Genomic DNA, 22,500 nt, shown 5'->3' with positions numbered 1-22,500 from the left:
CCATTTGTTAATAATATGTTAACTAAAACTACCACTATCCCAAACAAACGCACCCAAAACCCAGTGCATTATACTTGCAACTGCACATCCATTTCCAATCAATCAAATCATGGTAAAAGCTTCAGAGATTAAGCTGGCGGGTGTCAGGTGGGGGAATGAGTTTTTTTTTATTCATTAATTGAAAAGGGAGCAACAGAAACACATAAACGCAGGGAACTTGGGGTCACGTGAGAGAGGCAGTTAGCAGGTGTTGAAATAAATGATGAGTCATTCTATACTGTCGAAGAGAGAGAGGGAGAGGGAAAGGGGGAGAGAGAGAGAGAGAAGAGAGAGAGAGGAGACGAGAGGAGAGAGGAGAGAGATGAGAAGAAGAGAGAAGACGAGAGAGAGAGAGAGAGGGGGAGAGAGGAGAGAGAGAGAGAGGAGAGGAGAGAGAGAGAAGAGAGAGAGAGGAGAGGGAGAGGGAGAGAGAGAGAGAGAGAGAGAGAGAGAGAGAGAGAGACAGAGAGAGAGACAGAGAGAGAGAGACAGAGAGAGAGAGAGAGAGAGAGAGAGAGAGAGAGAGAGAGAGAGAGAGAGAGAGAGAGAGAGAGAGAGAAAGAGAGAGAGAGAGACAAAATATAAAAAAAAAAAAAAAGAAAAGAAAAAAAATGCAAACCAAAATGAAAATTCAAAAAACCTAAAAAAAAAAAATCAGAACCAACGTTAGAAAAAAATACATTAATAAACAAACAAACAAAAAAAATCAATAATAATAGTAATAACAAATCAAAATAAACAAATCACCTGTATAGGCAGACTCTCCACGTCCCGGAGCATCAGCATAGTCATCATGTACATCTTTTCTCTTAGGGAATGGCAAAGAAATGGTAGGCAGTCTGATCTGCGGCAAAAGGGACCCTGAAAGACACAGTTGGCTGAAGGTGAATCGATGGCACCACCTGCGTATTTCTTATCTGTTTTGTTTTGCTTTTTATCTTTATCTGTTCTGTTTCGTTTTGTTTTTATCTTTATCTGTTTTGTTTCGTTTTGTTTTTCTCTATTTTTTTCTTATTTTATCTGTTTTTCTTTCTTCTAGTTTTTTTTTCCTGTTTACGTTTTTTTTTTGGAGACTATGGAAGTTTTTTTTTTTTCTTCTTTTTTTTTTTTTTTTTTTTTTTTTCTCTGTTTTGAATAACTCTTATGGTTTATTGGTTGATTAAAAAAATAATGTCTTTTTATGATTCCTTGACTTCATTCCTATCTCTTTCCAGTAGATTTTTCGTTGCTAACGAAAAACTACTAACGATCTCTTATTGAATACTCATTGTGATTGTCTCATAATCTTCTACTAGATTTTAAGTTAGTGTTTACAGTGTTGCAGGAACTGTTTATTCCTACTACTGCCTCTGTACTGAATAACACCACTGGGTCTCATAACAGTACTTCTCTCAGAGTAAATTATTGCTACCTACGGGAGTTATCTATGATTACATTTCATCCTCTTCTAAAACCCACTGTAAGACATTTCACTGTATCTTCTAAATATATCCTAAATCTAGCATAGCACAATATATCTTCTAAACTCACAACGATATCTGCTATGTCGTAAAGCCACTATAGTTATATAACACTCTATCTTCTAAACCCACTATAGTATATACCATGCCTATCGTTATATTACATTACGTTACAGACACACCATTACGTTCTAAACCCATTGTCGAGTATCACACTTCATTTTCTAAATCTACTATATCTACTTATCATTCTACCTTCAAAACCCAACAACAGCTGATTCAACATTAGATTCCAAACCCACTCTACCTAGATGGGGATGTGAATATAATATTGGCATGGATACAACCTATATGCATAATTTGGGAATATATAGAGATATAAATAAGATCTTAGCATAGCTACTTAACACTAGATCTGCCAATTACATTCCAACTATCTTCTGAACCCATTATAGCAGAATGCCACTCTATTTTCCACTATACACATATAATACTCAATTTTCCAAATCCACTACATCTACACATCACACCATCTCCCAAACCCACCATGACTAAAATATCCGAAACCCACCATAACTAAAATCACCCTAACACTATAATTACCATCTCCGAAACCCACCATAACTAAAATTCACCAAATCCACCATAACTAAAATTCCACAAACCCACCATAACTAAAATCCTCAAACCTACAAAAACACCATTTCCCCAAAGCACCATAACAAAACCCACTAAAACTACCATCTCCCAAACCCACCATAACTAAAAAAAAAAAAAACAAAAAACACACGATAACTACCACCCTCCCAAAACCCAATACACTACACACACTTCCCCGCAGGTGACGCGCTGGCCTTACCGAAAGACGCCGCTTGGAAAATGGCTTTGTACCATCTGGAGGCGAGGTTTTCCAAGACCTGTCGATCGTGGAGGGGGAACATGTCCGTGATGAGATCCTCCGCCAGGTACACGCTAACTGGAAACAGAATGGGGGTGTGGGTATGAGTGAGGGAGTGCGGGAGCACACACACACACACACACACACACACACACACACACACACACACACACACACACACACACACACACACACACACACACACACACACACACTTGGTGCCATGTTGATATCATTTAGTTGACTAAGTCATTATACAGGGGTGGCTGACCAATGACCATTATTAGTGGTTCTCAACTCACTGAGTGTGTGTGTGTGTGTGTGTGTGTGTGTGTGTGTGTGTGTGTGTGTGTGTGTGTGTGTGTGTGTGTGTGTGTGTGTGTGTGTGTGTGTGTGTTGTGTGTGTGTGCGCGCGCGCGCGTGTGTGTGTGTATACATAAAAAATCTATATATGATAATGAAAATAGCTTATAATTAGATTTATAAATAAAATGTTAATATAATCAGAACACGAATACAGTGTTTCTGTTACCGAACATCTAAACAAAGTTATAATGACAATATGATATGAATATGTATATAAATATGATTCTGAATATAAATGGTCAAGCAAATATAACTTTGATGGACATGCAGATATAAATATAATTTAATTAAAATCTGTGTAAATAATATGGTGACAAAAAAATATATATGCATATAACTATAAAAGTATATTGATATAAGTCCAATGTGCATTGACATATGAATATAATTTAATACAAATTGAGATATGAATATAATTATGCATAATTTGGGTATAAATAGAGAGAAATAAAATCTTAATATAGGGACATAACTAGTCGACAGAGATATAACTTTGATATCAATACGGATAAGTGTATATATATAACTTTGTAATATTGTTATAAAGATGATGATGATGATCACAACAACAACAACAATAATAATAACAATAATAATAATAACAAAAATGATAATAATAACAATAATAATAATAACAAAAATGATAATAATAACAATAATAACAATAGTAATAATAATAACAACAACAACAACAAAACAACAGCAACAATAATAATAATAATGACAATAACAATAATAACAACAATTGTAATGATGATAATGATCACGGCAAAATATCATAACAGCATTATCAACAATAACAATAAAAACAATTATAATAACAATACCACGTCCTGACACTCCCATAACCATTAACCATTAACCATTAATCATTAACCTCCAGTAAATCAAGGACAAGAACTCGCGATGAACCGCATTCACGTTGACAGATGTATAAAAGGTGTGAATGAGAATGAATATTCTTCACAATACAAGAGATGTATTTGACCGGTTTCGATTGCATCATGTATCTTTGACGAAGACACAGTCGAAACCGGTCAAATACATCTCTTATTCATTTCTCGTTCATACCTTTTTACACAAGAACTCACCCGAGGACTTGTACTGTGAAGAATATTCATTCTCGTCCACACCTTTTTACACAAGAACTCACCCAGGACTTGTACTGTGAAGAATATTCATTCTCGTCCACACCTTTTTACACAGGAACTCACCCAGGGACTGTCCCGGAAAGAGCTTGATTTCCGGATACCCAGGAACGTGAGTCCCGTCCCCTGTTGACCTGATGGACTCCACAGGGCTGACGGAAGAAATTCATCTCTCACACTGTGGTCCAAGACGTACCAGGGACTGACCCGGATACAGAATGGTCAGTCCGTACCTGATTACCTGTAACGGGTTGTATGTAGATATTATTGTAACTTTTTTCCCCAAGATACCGGCAGGGATATAAAAAAACATTATCGTCTGTTTCAGAACTTGGTACATTGAGATGAACGAATTTCATTCTGTCCAAGTTGAACGGCTCGGGGAGGGAAGAACGTTGTTTCTTCCGGTGGTCTTGTGGCGATGGTTGTGGTGGGGTCGGGGGGTCAAGAGGAATCAGTTGTGACCCTAAGAAGAAAAATCTTATGGAAACAACGGAGGGGCTTGGGGTTTCCAACGAAGGGGAAGAGGGGTGTGGGAGGAGTGAAAGGTTGGAGGTTGTGCGGAATCGTGTGCCAATTATGTTCAATGTATCATATATATATATCATATATATATATATATATATATATATATATATATATATTCAAAACAGTAACCACACCCTCACTGATACACACACACAAAAAAAGGAAAAAAAGAAAAAAAAAATAGTTTTTTTTTTTTTTCTTTTTCTTTATTTTATCCTGTACCAAATAACCCTCGACTCACTAAAAAAATATATATTTTTTTTACTAATCACCTTTTTTATCCATCTTTGACCTATCAGATTTTATTCAACCATATATATCTATTTACTTTTTTTTCCTAATACTTTTCTATTATTTGCCAGATCACCCTCACACCGTAAAAATAAATAAATAATAAATAAATAAATAAATAAACAAATAAAAAAATAAAAAATAAAATAGAAAATAAAAAAATCTCAAAACCAATTATCAGTTTATTTACTTTTCTTTCCATTACCCTTTGTCATATATTCTTCGACACATCAAAAAGAAATTCTCAGAACAAACTGTTTTTGTTACTGACCAGCCTATTTTCTTTCTTTTTTTTAATTTCAGATTTCTTTCTATACTGGACAAAAAGTGATTTTGACAACCAGTAGCAAGTCTCACCTGGTGCTCACCTGAATAAACTCGATTTTTATCTGTAAAAGCCCATTAAAAAAGAAAAGAAAAAAAATATACTAGCCCAGTTCTCACTTATATAAGCCTGATTCTAACGTAAACCTGAATCTCACCTGTATAAGTCTTTTGTTTTTTTATTCTCCATACTCTTAATCCTCACCTATATAAACCCGACTCCCCACCTGAATGGTCGTTCCCCACCCGTATAAAGGCCCATTCTCAACCCGTCCGGATTACGCCAGATTTTCACCCGTATCATCCCGATTAAACAAACAAACAAAAAACAAAAACACAAAAAAGTCTCCATACTCCTAATCGTTAGCTATATAAGCCCACCTCCCCACCTGAATAAGTCCCGCTTCTCAACCTGTATTTCTTAACTCTCTTCCGGATTACGCCAGATTCTCACCCGTATCATCCCGATTTTGAAAAAAAAAAAATAATAAAATAAATCTCTATACTCCTAATCATCACCTGTATAAGCCCGAAAAAATCTGTCTGAAGCCCGACTCCGCACCTCGAATAAGTCCCGATTCTCACCTGTATCAGCCCACTCCCGGCCTTCTTCTGCAGCTCCACCGACTCCGCCACCTCCAGGAGTTTGATCTTGGTCGCCGAGACATGCACAGACACTCCCTGGAATACAAGGGTCATTTAGTTTCTCTCTCTCTCTCTCTCTCTCTCTCTCTCTCTCTCTCTCTCTCTCTCTCTCTCTCATTCAATCTCTTCCTCTCTCTCTCTCTCTCTCTCTCTCTCATTCAATCTCTTTCCTCTCTCTCTCTCTTCTCTCTCTCTCTCTCTCTCTCTCTCTCTCTTCTCTCTCTCTCTCTCTCTCTCTCTCTCTCCTTTTTTTTTTTTTTTTTTTTTTTTTTTTTTTTTTTTGTGTGTGTGTGTGTGTGTGTGTGTGTGTGTGTGTGTGTGTGTGTGTGTGTGTGTGTGTGTGTGTGTGTGTGTGTGTGTGTGTGTGTGTACTTATTCTGAATACTTGATTTACTTCATTATCGAATTCATAACCCCCCCACCCATTTAAATGCTCTTTTCCTTAGGTTTTTGAATGCTTGATTTACTTAATGATCCAATCTATAAACCTCCTTTTAAACCCTCTTTTAGTTCGGTATTTGATTATCTAATATACAAACCTTCCTGTTTCAAACTCCTTGTTTAAATCTGATTTAACAGAATGAATTCATAGTCATTCTGTGTAACGCTGGAGGTCAAATGTTTATAGGGTTACCTTTTACGTAAGAATGAAGGAGGGAGGGAGGGAGGGAGGGGGAGGGAGAGGGAGAGGGAGACAGTGAGTGAGTGATAGTGAAAGAGAAAGAGAGAAAGAGAGAGAGAGAGAGAGAGAGAGAGAGAGAGAGAGAGGAGAGAGAGAAGAGAGAGAGAGAGAGAGAGAGAGAGAGAGAGAGAGAGAGAGAGAGAGAGAGAGAGAGAGAGAGAGAGAGAGAGAGAGAGAGAGAGAGAGAGAGAGAGAGGGAGAGGGAGGGAGGAGCGGAGGAGAGAGAGAGAGAGAGAGAGAGAGAGAGAGGAGAGAGAGAGAGGAGAGAGAGAGAGGAGAGAGAGGAGAGAGAGGAGAGAGAGGAGAGGGAGGAGAGAGAGAGAGAGAAAGAGAAGAGAGAAGAAAGAAAAGAAAAAGAAAGAAGAGAAAGAAGAGAGAGAGAGAGAGAGAGAGAGAGAGAGAGAGAGCATGCACGAGCGAGCGAAATCAACGACAGATCTCCTCACCTGCCCCTGTTTCTGGGGTTCGCATCTAACCAGCAGCTCGGCGCCTCCATACTTGTGTTTGGCTTCAATCTTCTCAATTAACCACTCGACTGCCTCCCTCGCTAAGCCATCTCTGAACTGGAGGGAAAGGAGATGAAATGAAATCAAACAGCTGTTATTATTGTTATTATTTTTGTTTTTGTTATTATCATTGTTATTATTATTATTATCATTAGTATTATTATTATCATTAGTATTAGTATTATTAATATTAATATTTACATTATTATTGTCATCATTAATATTATTATTATCATTATCATCATCATCATCATCATCATTTTATTATTGTTATTACTACTGTAATCATTTGAACCATAACGTTATGCATATGCTTAATAATTATTGTTTCAGTCAACGAAAACCACACAGCAGCTGGCTTAATAATTCCATTTACTGTGTGTGTGTGTGTGTGTGTGTGTGTGTGTGTGTGTGTGTGTGTGTGTGTGTGTGTGTGTGTGTGTGTGTGTGTGTGTGTGTGTGTGTGTGTGTGTGTGTGTGTGTGTGTGTGAAGTCCAGCCTCCCTTAAGAGACTTAATCTGGAAAGTTTTGAAACTATTTCTCGTAAGTAAGGACCGTGGATGGAGACTTCAAAGACCTGGACGTTTTTATATACATTACTAGGACCTGGAAATTATCAAAAAGGAGGTACACATCTTTAAAGAGTCGTTTATACACCATGCATAATATTCCAGGGACAAATACTCTCAATGCTTAAATGAGGTATTCAGGAGAGCAGTTACAAAGGGCGACTAAAATGATCTGATGTATTGACCTACTACCCATTAATACGATTGTCATATACTATTAAGGCTAGATAAATATTCAAGATAGCTGAACAAACGCTATACAGCACGTCTCCTTAATCAAAGTTGTAATCTTATTTGATAGCGTATATGGCAAAGATCTCCACTGGGGCGATTGCACAGAAAATGAATCTGCGTATCACGTCTGTTACAAAAGATACTCAAGATAAGGACAGTATTCATTAACAAACGAATCGCCACGTACTAGGAACACGACAAAATATTTCTGAACCTTTGTAACAAAGAGCTATGGAGTAAGCAATGTGTCTTTCGTGAATGTACCTTTCTCATTCCTAATCCTTGTAACGTGTCTGCAACATCAATGGGTTCACGTACCGATTTCTCTCGCCAGTTGCATTTGCAAGCTAATGGAGAAAATCATTAGCTTCAGTCCGCGACATCATATAATTACAGCATTTTTGTTTTGTGAAAAAACGTACAATATCATAAAGCAGGAAAACATATGCGTGGAAGTGTATAATACAGGTTGCAAAGGAGGAGGAGTTGCAAACCTCCACATATAATAACAAGTATAATAATAAATACAGTGTCTGTGGGATATACGAAACCAAACCAACCTGAAACACAAACATGGGGTCCCGCAAGACTGTTTTCTTGGTCCCACCTTGTTTGCTGTTATTATTGAAAACATAAAAGTCGTCTCAAGAGCCATAATTGGATGAATTCACACCGCATAGTCAAAGAGGAAGTTTACAGAACATTCAAGAACTAAAATTCTTACTGAACAAGCCTATGGCTAATATATCTCCTGATCATGGATAAATTTGCACAAATATCTCTTCACGTCATCAAATCGAAATATCTAAGAGATCTGAGCTCTTGGGTTTTAAAAGGAATGACATGGATGCCTCAAACATCTGAAGCTGAAATCTACAAAGGCATCTGTATCACACAGGCTTTTAACCCACCCTGTCGCACTAAGCTTCTGTAACTTTACCAAGTATTTACAAGAATATATACAAACATTCAACACTATAAGAAAGAAATGTGAAAGGTTGGCTTCTGTTCACAAGGAAGTTAGTCTGTCCGCAACAAAGCTAGACGAACCTGCACAGATGCTTTTACATCCTCAAACTGAAAATCAAGAATGCTATTTTCTTTTACCTCCGTGCTCTCCGTTTCTGTCCTTTCTTCTGTTTCTATTTCTTCTTTACTGTTTGTCTTATTGTGTCTATATTTTTCTTTCATTTTTGTCTTTGTTTTCACTTGTTTCTTTTGTTATATATATAATAAATATCTCATATATATTATATATTTCAGATATATATATATATATACACACACAACACACGCCGCACAGTGTGTGTGTGTGTGTGTGTGTGTGTGTGTGTGTGTGTGTGTGTGTGTGTGAATGTGTGCGTATGTGAGCGTATGTGAGCGTATGTGAGCGTGTGTGTGTGCCTAAAAGACGGTAACATCTCCCTTGCCTGGCACGGAGTTTCCGCCAATTCCTTCATTCCCGCAACGAAATTTAATATTTTGTTTTCACCTGTTCCCTTGTCTCACTTTTGCTTTTTTTCGAATTCTCTCTGTCACTTTCTCTCAAGTTGCCTTCTCTCTTTCTCGTGTTTCCATTTTCGATCTTTCTCTTTCTTTTTTCCATTCTCCTCCGTTCGTAGCATCTTGATTATTTTTCCTACTCTATTTCTTCTCATTTACTTCTTAAATCCTTCTTGTGCTCAATGTCACGAGGTCGCGGCCAGGAATGTTGATCGATTTTTTTTATCATCAATATATTACAGATTATTATTATTTATTTATTTTAAAGAAATAACAATTGCTGAAGATGGTGAAACCTTAAATCGAAGAATTCGGATATGAATTGTGTCCCTTGGGTTGGGGCTTTGCAAAGATGGACGCCCTTCGTTTTTTATTATTTTATTATTATTATTTTATTATTATTTTGTTCTTCGTTCTCATTTCTTTATCTTTCCCTCCGTTTCTCTTTTGTTTCCTTCTTCTTTCTCCTCCTTTTTCTTTTTTTTTCTTCTTTTTTGGGGGGTGTTTTCTTTCATTTGCACTTTTCCTTACTTCATTTTCCTTATCATTCGTCCAGCGTTTCCCATTCTTTCTTTGTGTTTCTTTTCCTTTATTTATGGGATTATTAATATTATTCGTCTCCTTCGTTTTCTTCCTGGTTTTGCCTCTTCTCTTTCCTTCTCACGCTTTGCTAATTATTCCCGTTTTCTTTTCTTCTTAAATTGTCTCTCCTCTTTTTCCCGCCAAAAAAAAAAAAAAGGAAAAAGGAAGTTATATCCACCATTTTTTTTTTCCTTTCACGATTTTCTTCTATAAATATCTCTCATGAAGACGTTTTTCATATTTTCCCCCCTGAAATTCATTATACAAAAAAAAAAAAAATCAGTTTCTTTTTATTTTGTATTATTACTAAAAGTAAATGTGAAACGTCGTTTTTTCGTTTTTTTTTTTAAGCTTGATTATAATGGTAATAATCATGATGATGATAAAAACAATAATGGTAATAATAATAATAATAATAATAATAATAATAATAATAATAAAGATGATAATAAATAACAATAATAATTATTATAATAATGAGTAACAACAACAACAATAATAATAACAAACAATAGTAAAAAACATACTAAAATAAAAATAATAATAATGATGGTGATGATAATAATGATAATAATAACAATGACAATACTAATAGTCATAATAATAACAACAAAGAAAATAATGATCATAATTCCAAGATGTTCGGTTTTGTTTTTGTTTCAGTTATATTAGAAAATATAACGGTTAAATAATGTTATTTTTCAAACACATTTCTCCAAATGACATCATATCAAGAAATGCCACACTTTTTTTTTTCTCTTTCTTTTAACAACTAGTACAAGTAAAAAGCAATTCAGGCAAAAACATTAAAAAAGGTATTATTTAGCTGAAGTCTGACATATTTCCAGATAACACTGTTTTATTTTTTGTGAGAGTTATATTAATAAAGGTCAGTTATTAATTTGCAAAGCTTTTTAAAAATCTTCGTAAGTGATATTATAAGATCTTCCCTTTTTTATAAAAATTATCTTAATAAATGATAATAATAATGATTAACTGTTTGATCTGGAAATCTGCTACGGCTATGCAAATTTTCCCTAGTGGCAATGTAACGTATCCTACTTATGTAAGTTATATCAATAAAGATAACACTTAACACATTGTGTTGGTGTGTAAAAGGCATTATCCCTAACGAACTTAAACTTATCATCTTATAAAACTAGTAAAATATAATTTTATAAAATTTCAAAAGATTTTACCCCGACGAAGTTAGGCATATCATCTTTTAAAATCAACAAGATGCACAATTATATGATTTGAAAAAAAAAAAAATTTGACCCCAACGAACTCATAATGCCATCTTATAAGACTAGTGAGATGAAATTTTATACATATTCAACGAACTTAAACCTTCCACCTTTTTTTAAAGCTGATGAGACAAACGAGGTTATCCCAAAAGCCGACATCCTTCCCGACAGTTACCTTGATGACGTAGATGGTGGGTGGGATGTGGGATGACCCAGGCCCGTCGGGAGAATCTACATCCTCGTCACTGTCCGAGGACTGCATGCTTGTGAAGTCAGTTGAGGTCAGTTCAGGTCAGGGAGGTCACGTGACAGTGTTGCGGGACGTGGAGCAGGCTGGGAAGGACAAGATGCATAGTTAGGTCTAGAATTAATGTGGGTGCAACGAAACACGTCAGAACGCGTCAGGTGTACATGTGCATATATGCAAAGGTATATCATCGTGCGCGCGCATATGTGTGTATGTGTGTGTGTATGCACGCGTGCGTGCGCGTGCGCGTGCGTGTGCTTGCGTGCGTGTGTGTGTGTTTCTGTGTGTCTGTGTGTGCGCGCGCGCACGAGCGCATGTGTGCGTACGTGTGAGAAATTATGTGCTTATTTTGATTACGTAATACCAACAATGCAACCATGCACACATGCAACATTATTCCAGGACGTGCATGACCATGGAATCCCAATAGGCAATTACTAGCCGCGCCGGGCCATTGCTAGCAACATGTTAGCATCAAGCTAGTCATAGTCTTCAGCTTCTGAGGTCGCAAGTCTTACGCATCTCCCACACTCGTGCTTTTGAATTTCATTGACACAAATAAATAAGTTTATCATGTGTAGAGTCTGTGCTTGCGTATACCTATTTGGATGGAGATGGATTGCTTAATTAACCTGGACTGAGGTGAGGTTGATCTCTTGATTTGTAGTCATTTGTTGTTTTTCTCTTCGGGATTCTCTCTCTCTCTCTCTCTCTCTCTCTCTCTCTCTCTCTCTCTCTCTCTCTCTCTCTCTCTCTCTCTCTCTCTCTTTCTCTCTCTTGTCTCTCTCTTGTCTCTCTCTTGTCTCTCTCTCTCTCTCTCTCTCTCTCTCTCTCTCTCTCTCTCCTCTCTCTCTCTCTCTCTCTCTCTCTCTTATCTCCCTTCCTCTCAAAAAAAACACACACACACACACACACACACACACACACACACACACACACACACACACACACACACACACACACATATATGTATATATATATATATATATATACATATGTATATATATATATATATATATATATATATATATATATATATATATATATATGTTGTGTGTGGTATGTGTTGTTGTGGTGTGTGTGTGTGTCTTTCGTGTTGTGTGTTCCCGTGTGTGTATTATAAGTAACATCGCATCAAAGCGTAGGTACATTTTATATCTGATCGTTGACGAGTTATCTTTAAAGTACCACTCACTAAGGTCAGATGTCCCGGCTAGTGACGTACTGAGTGCAGATTATATGTATGTCTTGTAGTGTTTATATGTGGTGGGTTATCAAACTTCAAATGATATAAGAGTCAAGCACGACGACCAGACGCATACCCACGCAAGCCAACGTAAACAACACCCGTACAACACACACAACAATAAACAAACAAATATTTATATATATAGATATATAAATATTATATATATTTTATTTATATATATATATGTTTATATATATATTATATATTATATATTATATATATATATAATATATACAAATTCATATGTGTAATATATTGTACACACCATGTATGATGTATTTATATTATATAATATTATTATATATATATATATATATGTATATTTACAGATATATGTAGTGTGTGTGATGTGTGTTGTGTGTGTGTCGTGTGTGTGTGTGTGTGTGTGTTGTGTGTGTGTGTGTGTTTGTGTGTGTGTGTGTGTGCGTACGTGCGCGTGTGTTGATGGAGGAAACGGGAAAAACGAGCAGATAGGTTAGTACATAAATAATATAGTTCCTGATAGACACGCTTACAAATACACGAACAACAACACACACACACACACACACATAAATGCATACATGCAGACAGTTTAATCAATAAATGCACACACATCGCATTTTGACATACAGGACGCATGTTAATTATCCCAATGAAATCGTTTTTGTAACTCGCTAATGTCATTATATTCAAATTCAGTCATTTCTTTCTTCAAATCCTGTACAATTGACATTCAGCCACGGGATTAACGATTTTACGGGGCAAAGTTGAACGAAAATAGCCAAATTCGCGGTCGGTGATGTCTGATTTAAGTAGTCCAAGTTCCTCACATCGGAATTGTTTCGCTAAAAACACTTAAAGATGGTGAATCATATGATGATGAAAGCAGACAACATAACAACTACGAAAATAATAAAAATAGCAATAATAGTGATAACAACAATAATAATAATAGTAATAATCTCATAAGTTAATGAACATATAATAACAATATACTAATAATAATAACACATAATAATAGGTATAGTAGTAGTAGTATAGAGTAGGTAATAAAATAATAAAAATAGTATAGTAGTAGTTTGTTAATATAAAATATAATAATATACAATGATGATGATGATATGTGATGATGTTTGATGATGAGTGACTGATGATGAATGATGATGATGATGATGATGTATGATGGTCGATTGATGATGACAATGAGATGATGGTGATGATCATCACCATTGTTATCTGTACTGCACGGCAAATACTACGTGAAAATATACATTATTCCGCCCTCGCGCCCAAGCAATAGATCGATGCGGTCTCCCACAACAGAGCCCCCAAAGTGTTCTGATTTGTCTTAGATCTGTTGGAATTACGCTTGGGCTTCTCTTTTTCTTTTTTCTTTTTTTTGCTACTAGTTTAAGAAAAGCTGATTTTGTCTTAATGGTGTTTCAATATGATTCTGAAATTGGCGTAAACAAGGCGTTTAAAGCTACTGATAGGCAGTTAACCAAACTATCCCCGGCTGTTTGAAGTATCTTACTATATATCCATTTACACTATTTTTTTCTATATTTTTTTCTCTTAGTGCAGTGGATTTTTTTCACTCATCACATATATATTCAACCATTGACTATAGATAATTTAGCCGAAGTCCAACATAGACAGACATAGACATAGACACAGCACAGACACAGACACATCACAACCACACTACACAACATACCACACAACACACACACACACAACACACACACACACAACCACACAACAACACATACACAGCAAGTAAACGGAGGATATAGATCAGAGACAGAAAACAATAAACTGTATGTATATGTGGTAAAAACGTACCTAGTACCATATAAACAAAACAAAACCCATGCTTACACACTACTGAAGTTCGTAAACAAGCTTGGTGCCCGCTCGTGATAAACCTAACACAATTATCTACTAATAGCGCAAAATATATATAAATCGAAGTTTAGTGTGAATCCTCTTAAACAGAGAATATGACGTCCGTTCCAACTGGATTTTGTTCATTCTTCCACAACTTATTTTGAAGCCCTAAGAACGTATTTAAGAAAGATCTTCAACTGTCTAATAGTAAGAGAAATATTAATATACTCGTCAACATAAATATAAATACTGATATACTCGCAAGTAACTGCATATAAGGCACATGAACTTTAGAAACGAAAATATTAACCCATTAGAAAGATGATACTATGTGTGTATTATATCTATAGTCAAGCGTAGTAGTACATGTAATAATTGATAATAATAATAATAATAATAAATAAAAATAAAATTTAATGATAATGAAAATATAGATAAGTGATGTAGTATCAACAATAATAATAATAGTAAGATAATAATAACAATATAGTACTATAATAAAAATCACAATAAGAATAAAGTAATAATGATATATAAAAGATAAGGATAACTATATAAAACAATAAAGCATAATAATAATAAAAAAGTAAAAAGTACTACTAATAAAAAATAATAAAGATATTATTATAATAGAATATAAAATAATAATATAAAAAATATAATGAATAATAATATAATAATATATAGAAAAAAAAAATAATAATAATAATAACAATAATAACTGATGATAATAATAACTATAACAATGATTCAGAAAATAATAATAATAATAATAATAATAATAATAATAATAACTGATGATAGTAATAACTATAATAATGATTCATAAAAGGTATGAATGAGAATATCTTCACAAAACAAGTGATGTATTTGACCGGTTTCGATTAATCTTCGTCAGAAATACATAATGTAATGATGATGCTAACAACAACAATATTACTAAAATGATGATGATGATGATGATGATGATGATGATGATGATGATGATGATGATGATGATGATGATGATGATGATGATGATGATGATGATGATGATAATATTAATAATAACAATAATAATAATAATAATAATAATAATAATAATAATAATAATATTATTATTATTATTATTATTATCATTATTATTATTATTATCAATTAATGTAATGATAATAATAATAATAATGATCATGACGATGACGATGATGATAATAACCAACAACAATAATAACAATAATAACCAACTATAACAATAATAATAAGCATACGTATCAGAATATACTACTTTCACAACCGCTACAAACAATGATAACGATAATACATACTAGTGTAGATATATAATTTCTTCACAAGAAAATTCCATAAAGAGCGTAAATAAACTAAAACCGTAAAAAAGCTGAAACTCCCCAAAATAAATATATTTCTCCAGATAAACAGAAATCTTCAAAACTACCAAACAACTCATTCGAAAAGACGGTTTACCCAAACAGTGTCCAGTTTATGCTAGGTCAGTGTGGCATTCGCGCAATGCTTGGGTACAGCTACTCCACGTTGGTACAAATAAATATTTTTTGTTTAGAATACACGTACCTAGGTATAGAAAAAATGAAACTGATTTTTGAAAGATTTTTTTTTTTTTTTTAGAATACACGTACCTAGGTATAGAATAAGAAACTGGTCTGCACGGTAAACAGACTTTCATATAGAGCAGGACAACTGTTATTCACAAAATAAGAGAGAGTCTTACGTTACACATTGATTCCGAGTTTCTGTAGGGGGTTTCCGACAGGCTTCGCTTTCGAATTTCAGGCTTTACGAAAAATGTGTAACTACGGTTGAATGATTTTCCAACAGTCATCCTCCTGTGTACGGGTCTGACTGCCAAACTAGCTTGTTTTTTTTCTTCGAGTTTGCTGCTCTTGTGGTTTTCAGTTATTTGTTTGTTTGTTTGATTTATTGTTAATATTACACATGTCATTCTATCGATTCACGAACTGTTAATGATCATCAAACTGTAAAAATGCCTTTCGTATTTGTTTTGCATTACGATTATGCCATTTATGTTTGAATCTGTAGTCAGTAAAAATATTTAAAAGGGTTTGGTCTATATCAAAATTTCTCCTTTGGACCCCCAGTTCGACATTTTTTTTAAAACCATTGGTCGTCAGAATAAAGCTTACAGCAGAGAGAGAAAAAAATCGTTACTGTTATTTGACATTGGTATTCTCAATTGCCTTGGATGTTATCAGCTCGACTATCTATTTGTTACGAATTTATAGTGGATTGAGGTTTATTACATGCAAAAAAAAAAAAAACTTGCTATTCTACTGACGTCTTCTAATTGTGGTTAGATGTCTAGGTATGTTCATGTTTTTTCCACTAAAATTTTCGATTTTAATTTACTTTCCAGGTTAAAAAAAAAAAAAAAAAAGAAAGAAAAAAAAAAATAAAAAAAAAAAAAAAAAAAAAAAAAAAATATATAATATATTATATATTTATATTTTTTTTTTTTTTTTTTTTTTTTTAACGGTCCGTTTTCGTTAATATTTCGCTAGACCTACATTTCTTTGCTGAAGATTTTCTATGCGAAATAAAAGCACCCGGTGATGTGTACCAAGCTTTACCAGTTTATAAATTTTCTATAATTTTTTTCCCAAAAGTTTACGCTCTATGCCACATTTTTTGTCCCTTTTTTACCCAGAAAGCCCTTTCAAAACCCTACGTAAATTTTGGGGAAGCGAAGGCCACCCCCCAATTAATTAAGTCGAGTCTTCATGAAAGGGAGTTTTAGCCACTTCAGGCGAAAATTTCCCTTTAAAGGGGAAAAATAAAATTTTTTTAAGGAACACGGTTTGAATATATTTAAAATTTTAATAGTGGAACACGGCAGTGATGCAGAAGAGAGATTAATGCTGCATGGTGCTCACAGGTAGCAGAAATTATTAAGTATACTAATACTGGCAAACAATAGTGTTTTTCGTATGCTAAGCTGAGAGACAGCAGTAAGGGATACTGGTGCTCAGAGACAACATTAATGAGTGAGTATGCTAATACTGATAGACAAGTCACAAATATTTATAGTATCCCGGGGACGCAGGACACGAATAGCGTACGGTGCGAGAGACGCTTTTAATTAACGTTTTTTTCCCATCCTAGTGGTGGGGGCGAGACAGTAAAAAATTGGATAATAACAAGAGGGAAAAAAAGAATGAAAAAAGAAAAAAATAAGACATGAATAAGAACTGTGAGTGGTGAGCCAACCGAAATGAGCAAACGATAACAGTACTTATTAGGTATAGTAATATATGAAAGAAATTAACTTTTAAAATGTGGGCAACAGAAAGCATGGATAAATAAGAATACTAATAATGAGAGGCAACAGTGACGAATGCGGATACTAATACCGAGAGACAAAATTGACAGATATTGATAACGAGACACACCGAAGAGAATATTGGAAAGAAATGGCAAGTGCCGAGAGATACCGGAAAGGAATAGAAAAGGGTACTAAGAGACAACAGAAAAGCGTGAGAAAACAGGCACCGAGGGACAACAGAAAGACATAAGGAAGCAGGCACGGAGAGAGGCACCTTTCAGCCTGAGTTAGGAAGACCTTCAATTTAAAGACGTGAGGAAATTGGGGAAAACAATGGCTTTTGATACCCGATTTGCAGAGTGTCGCTTTGCAAAGCGAAAAGACGTTTCTTCGGTTTCCTTAGTTGAGAAAAGAAAAAAAAAAGATTTTTTTTTTTTTTTTATGGGGGGGGGGGCGGCGATGGGGGGATTTGGGGAATTTTTTTAAATTTTAATAGAAACAGTTCGATTTTTTGAAGGTTTAACAGAGGGCACTGGATTTTAATTTAAACCAATGATTTAAAAAAACATCTATTTTGTTTGGGGGCCTTTGCATCTTTTCGTAGACAGGAAGCAAATATTTTAACAGATACCTTGGGAAATGCTAAAGTATAACGAAAAAATCTTGGAAACGGAGTCTGCTTAACGAGGAAAACCCCTGATCGTTTTTATCTTTAGAGTTAAAAAAAAAAAAAAGTTAAAACCCGAGAAAAAAATGATGATTTCACTCAAAAACAGGGAAAGGAAAAGTGCTCTTTTCGCCGAAATAAAGGAGAGAAAGGTCTGAGTCAGTCTGGGGGGGGGGAAAAAAAAAAAAAGGCCCTTTTGTCAAAATTGAAGGGGAGAATTTCCAAAGTTGGGGGGAAAGAATGGGGAATTTTGTCCAAGTTTTAGGAAGGGGGAAACCCGGGAAAGGAGATTTGGGAGCATCGAAACTGAAATAAGTTCTTAAAAAACTGGGCCCTTTTCTTTACCATTCCTCACGGTCACCAACTCGAAAATCGTGGGTTTTCGATAAAAAAACCGAGAAGGAAGAGGGCTAAACAACAGTGTTCCGAAAAAGGAAGAATGCAGAGGTTTTTTTTTTCCCGCCCTTTGCTCTCCCTTGCTTAGTTTTTTCTTTTTTTCTCCTTTTTCCCCCCCGCTTTTCTTTTTCATATCTTTTATTTAATGTATATATAAATTTTAAATATATATATATATATATTTTATAATATTAATATATATATATATATATATTATAATATTATATATATATATACTATATACAACAACATATATATAATTTTAATATTTTATATATATATAAAATATATTATATATATTAATTAAAAAAATTTTATATATATTATTAAATATTTTATATATATAATTTTTATGGTGTGTGTGTGTTGTGGGTGTGTGTGTGTGTCCATATATAAAATATATATATTATATATTATATATATATATTTAAATATTTTTATTATATATAATTTTATTTTATATATATATATTATATACATATAATACAATATAGCATACATATGATTAAAATTTCAATACACATAGTAAAAACAAAACACAGACACACCCCCAAGATATATATATTTTTATATATATATATATATATATATTATATATAATTTTATAACATATATATAATATAATCATACATCCATATATAATTTTAATAAAATATATATATTATATTAAAATATATTATAATTAAAAAGAATATATTATATATATATATATATATATATATATATAATAATATATATATATATATACTATATATACGCACACACTCACACGTTGGTGTGTGTGGCCTGTGGTGTGTGTGTGTGTGTGTGGGCTGTGTGTGGTGTAGTGTGTGTCTGTTGGGGTGTGTGGTGTGTGTGCTGTGTGTTGTGTGCATGTAACTGTATATCATAATTTAAAACTATAGTATGCTATATATATACTTATAAATATATTAAAATATACTAATATAAGGTAATGCATATGTATAGGCAAATAACTAATATAATCATATATATATATATATATTATAATATATATATATATTATATATATATATATATATAGTTATTATATGTGGTGTGTGTGGTGTGTGTGTGTGTGTGGGGGGTGTTATACGTATTGCATATGTAATATGTAATATGCATATGCATATATTATATATATATATAGATATATATATATATATATATATATATATATATATATATATATATATATATATATATGTAGTGAATCATGTCATATTTTAAGGAAACACAGAAAGCTAACAAGTGAGAATACCTTAATATGGTTGACATTATGCGAATATATAAAATATGAGTCACAAGGTCAATAATTTTTTATATAAACTCTAATGTCTAAAGGCAAGATTTCACAAATTTTCCTGCAAATGTAATTCATATTCAGTCTCTAGTTTTTTGCAATTCTTACTATAGTTTCATTACGTTATGTGCGAATGATTCATATTAAGAAGAAGCAGTTTTCCAACTTGTCCAATATTATCTGTGTGTGTGTGTGTGTGTGTGTGTGTGTGTGTGTGTGTGTGCGTGCGTGTGTTTGTGTGTGTGTATATGTGTGTGTGTGTGTGTGTACGTGTGTGTACAACTCGCACATTCCTCAAGGGAGAAACCCCATTCGCTCAATCACTCTCTCCCTCCAGCAAGTCACTCCCTCTCTCTCTCATGAGCCTGATTTAAGTCTTGTTCATGAATTCCAACGCCGGGGCGCATCAGTAAGCAGAAATTTTGGCAGAATTTCAAGACCACCTTCTCCCCTTTCCCCCCTTCTCTTCCTTCCCCCCTTCCCCCTTTCCCCTTCCCTCCTATCCCCCTACCCCCTCTTCCCTCCTTCCCCTCTTCTCCCTTCCCTCCTTTCCCCCTCCTCCCTCGGTATTTTGACCTCAGCCCCTCATTCCAGTAACTCATCCACATTGCCCCAGTTTTCCTGCCGGAGACCTGCATAGTTTACGGTATGAATGAGAATGAATATCTTCACAGTACAAGAGATGCATTTGACTGGTTTCGATTATATCTTCGTCAGAAATACATGTTTTTTTTCTGACGAAGATACAATCGAAACCGGTCGAATACATCGCTTGTATTGTGAAGGTATTCGTTCTCATTCACACCTCTTATACATTTGTCAACATGAATACGGTTCATAGTTTACGGTCCTGTCGCCATGGTGGTAAAGCATGCTATGGGATGGCTCGGGGTAGAGAGAGAAGAGCAATTATGGAGGATTTAATGAGGGTTCTTTAAAAAAAAAAAGCGTCACACGATAGCTTGGAGTAGATTAAGACAGGTAATTACTGAACTCTGAATCATATTATATTTGACGATGAATTATGGAATTCAAAACAAAATAAACAGCAAGTTATAGGGACTTCCTCGTGAAATTAAGGTCTCTGAAAGCAATCCTCTGCGGGAGACTTTGAATAATCGAGTTGCTACTTGAGAACTTGATATTTCTGAAGTACTGGAGCGAGTGGGTTATACTGGCTTAAGTGGCACTTGGGAATTATCGGAGGTATTGTGGCCAGAGTTTCACAAGGAACCGAGGCGCTACTTCGGAATTTAAGGTTTCTGAAACTATGTAACGAGAAATATTTCTACAGTCATTCTTTATAAGGACGTGAAAGCGTTGTCTGAGGATATATGAGTACAATAAATATTATATATAGCGGATAAAGGAGCATTATGTAATCATGATTATCGTCACCATAATAATAATTATTATCATTATCTATATCAATATCATCATCATCATTATCAATATCATCATCATTATCAATATCATCATCATTATCAATATCATCCATATTATCATCATTATCGCCATCATCATCATTACGATTATCATCATTATTATTATCATTATCATTATCATCAATATCATCATCAATATCATCATCAATATTATCATTATCAATATATTTTAAGAACTGCATATGGAAACCTAGGCGGCACACAATTAGGGAGAATTACCAAGACTCAATCATAGTTATGAAATCGTCATGTTTAACTGAATATTTTTAAGTCCGAGCGCAGAATAGATGTATAATAACTATTATCATCCATGAATATATGATATAAACGAGCAAACACGCGCACAACACACACACACACACACACACACACACACACACACACACACACACACACACACACACACACACACACACACACACACACACACACACACATATATATATATATATATATATATATATATATATATATATATATATTGTTTTTCAGTCTAAAAGAGCACTATACGACTTAAATGGTACTCTTGTAACGAGCGAGTTACAGAATTGATGTAAGGTACTCCTCTTGACTTCATTATCTCCGGTCTTCCCAAGCGCAAAATGGGAGTGTAACGAGTCTAATAATAACCCCAAGGTAATGTCCCCCTAGTACCGAAATAAAAAGATAAGGGAGCATATATGCAATTTTTTTTTATCTTTCTTTTTTTTTAGAAGAGCGTTCGATGCTACTCTTACAGAACTGGCTAACTCCGAAATACCCCCCTCCCCCCCCAAGAAAACGGGCGTAGAATAATTACAATAATCCGCAGGTTTTGTCCCCACAGACCCGGGCGAAAAATGGAGAAATCAAGGGAGCGTGTCTATAAACTTCCCCAAAGGAGCGTTAACGACAACTTGAGCGGCCATCCCTACAGCGTGAGAAGTACAGGGATTCGAGTCGACGTTATAAAAATCGGTGAGAAAATCGAATATCTCCGTAGACCCAGCGCAGAACGGATGTGT

The 22,500-nt window shown here is 34.5% G+C and overlaps 1 protein-coding gene across 1 annotated transcript in view; it reads right to left on the bottom strand.

Moving 5' to 3' along the window:
• The window catches only part of LOC119594963 (anoctamin-10-like), a 39,723-nt gene that overhangs the window by 13,328 nt on the left and 3,895 nt on the right, over positions 1–22,500 (bottom strand). The window contains 6 exon segments of the mRNA XM_037944089.1: positions 787–900; positions 2,359–2,475; positions 3,978–4,152; positions 5,640–5,735; positions 6,828–6,944; positions 11,198–11,355. Of these exon segments, the coding sequence (XP_037800017.1) occupies positions 787–900; positions 2,359–2,475; positions 3,978–4,152; positions 5,640–5,735; positions 6,828–6,944; positions 11,198–11,284 (706 nt within the window). The 5' untranslated portion in view covers positions 11,285–11,355.

Source organism: Penaeus monodon, chromosome 35 (genome assembly GCF_015228065.2).
Source record: "Penaeus monodon isolate SGIC_2016 chromosome 35, NSTDA_Pmon_1, whole genome shotgun sequence".
Classification (NCBI taxonomy): Eukaryota; Metazoa; Arthropoda; class Malacostraca; order Decapoda; family Penaeidae; genus Penaeus; species Penaeus monodon.
Note: the sequence above shows the minus strand (reverse complement) of the source record. Positions and strands in the feature narration are given on the sequence as shown.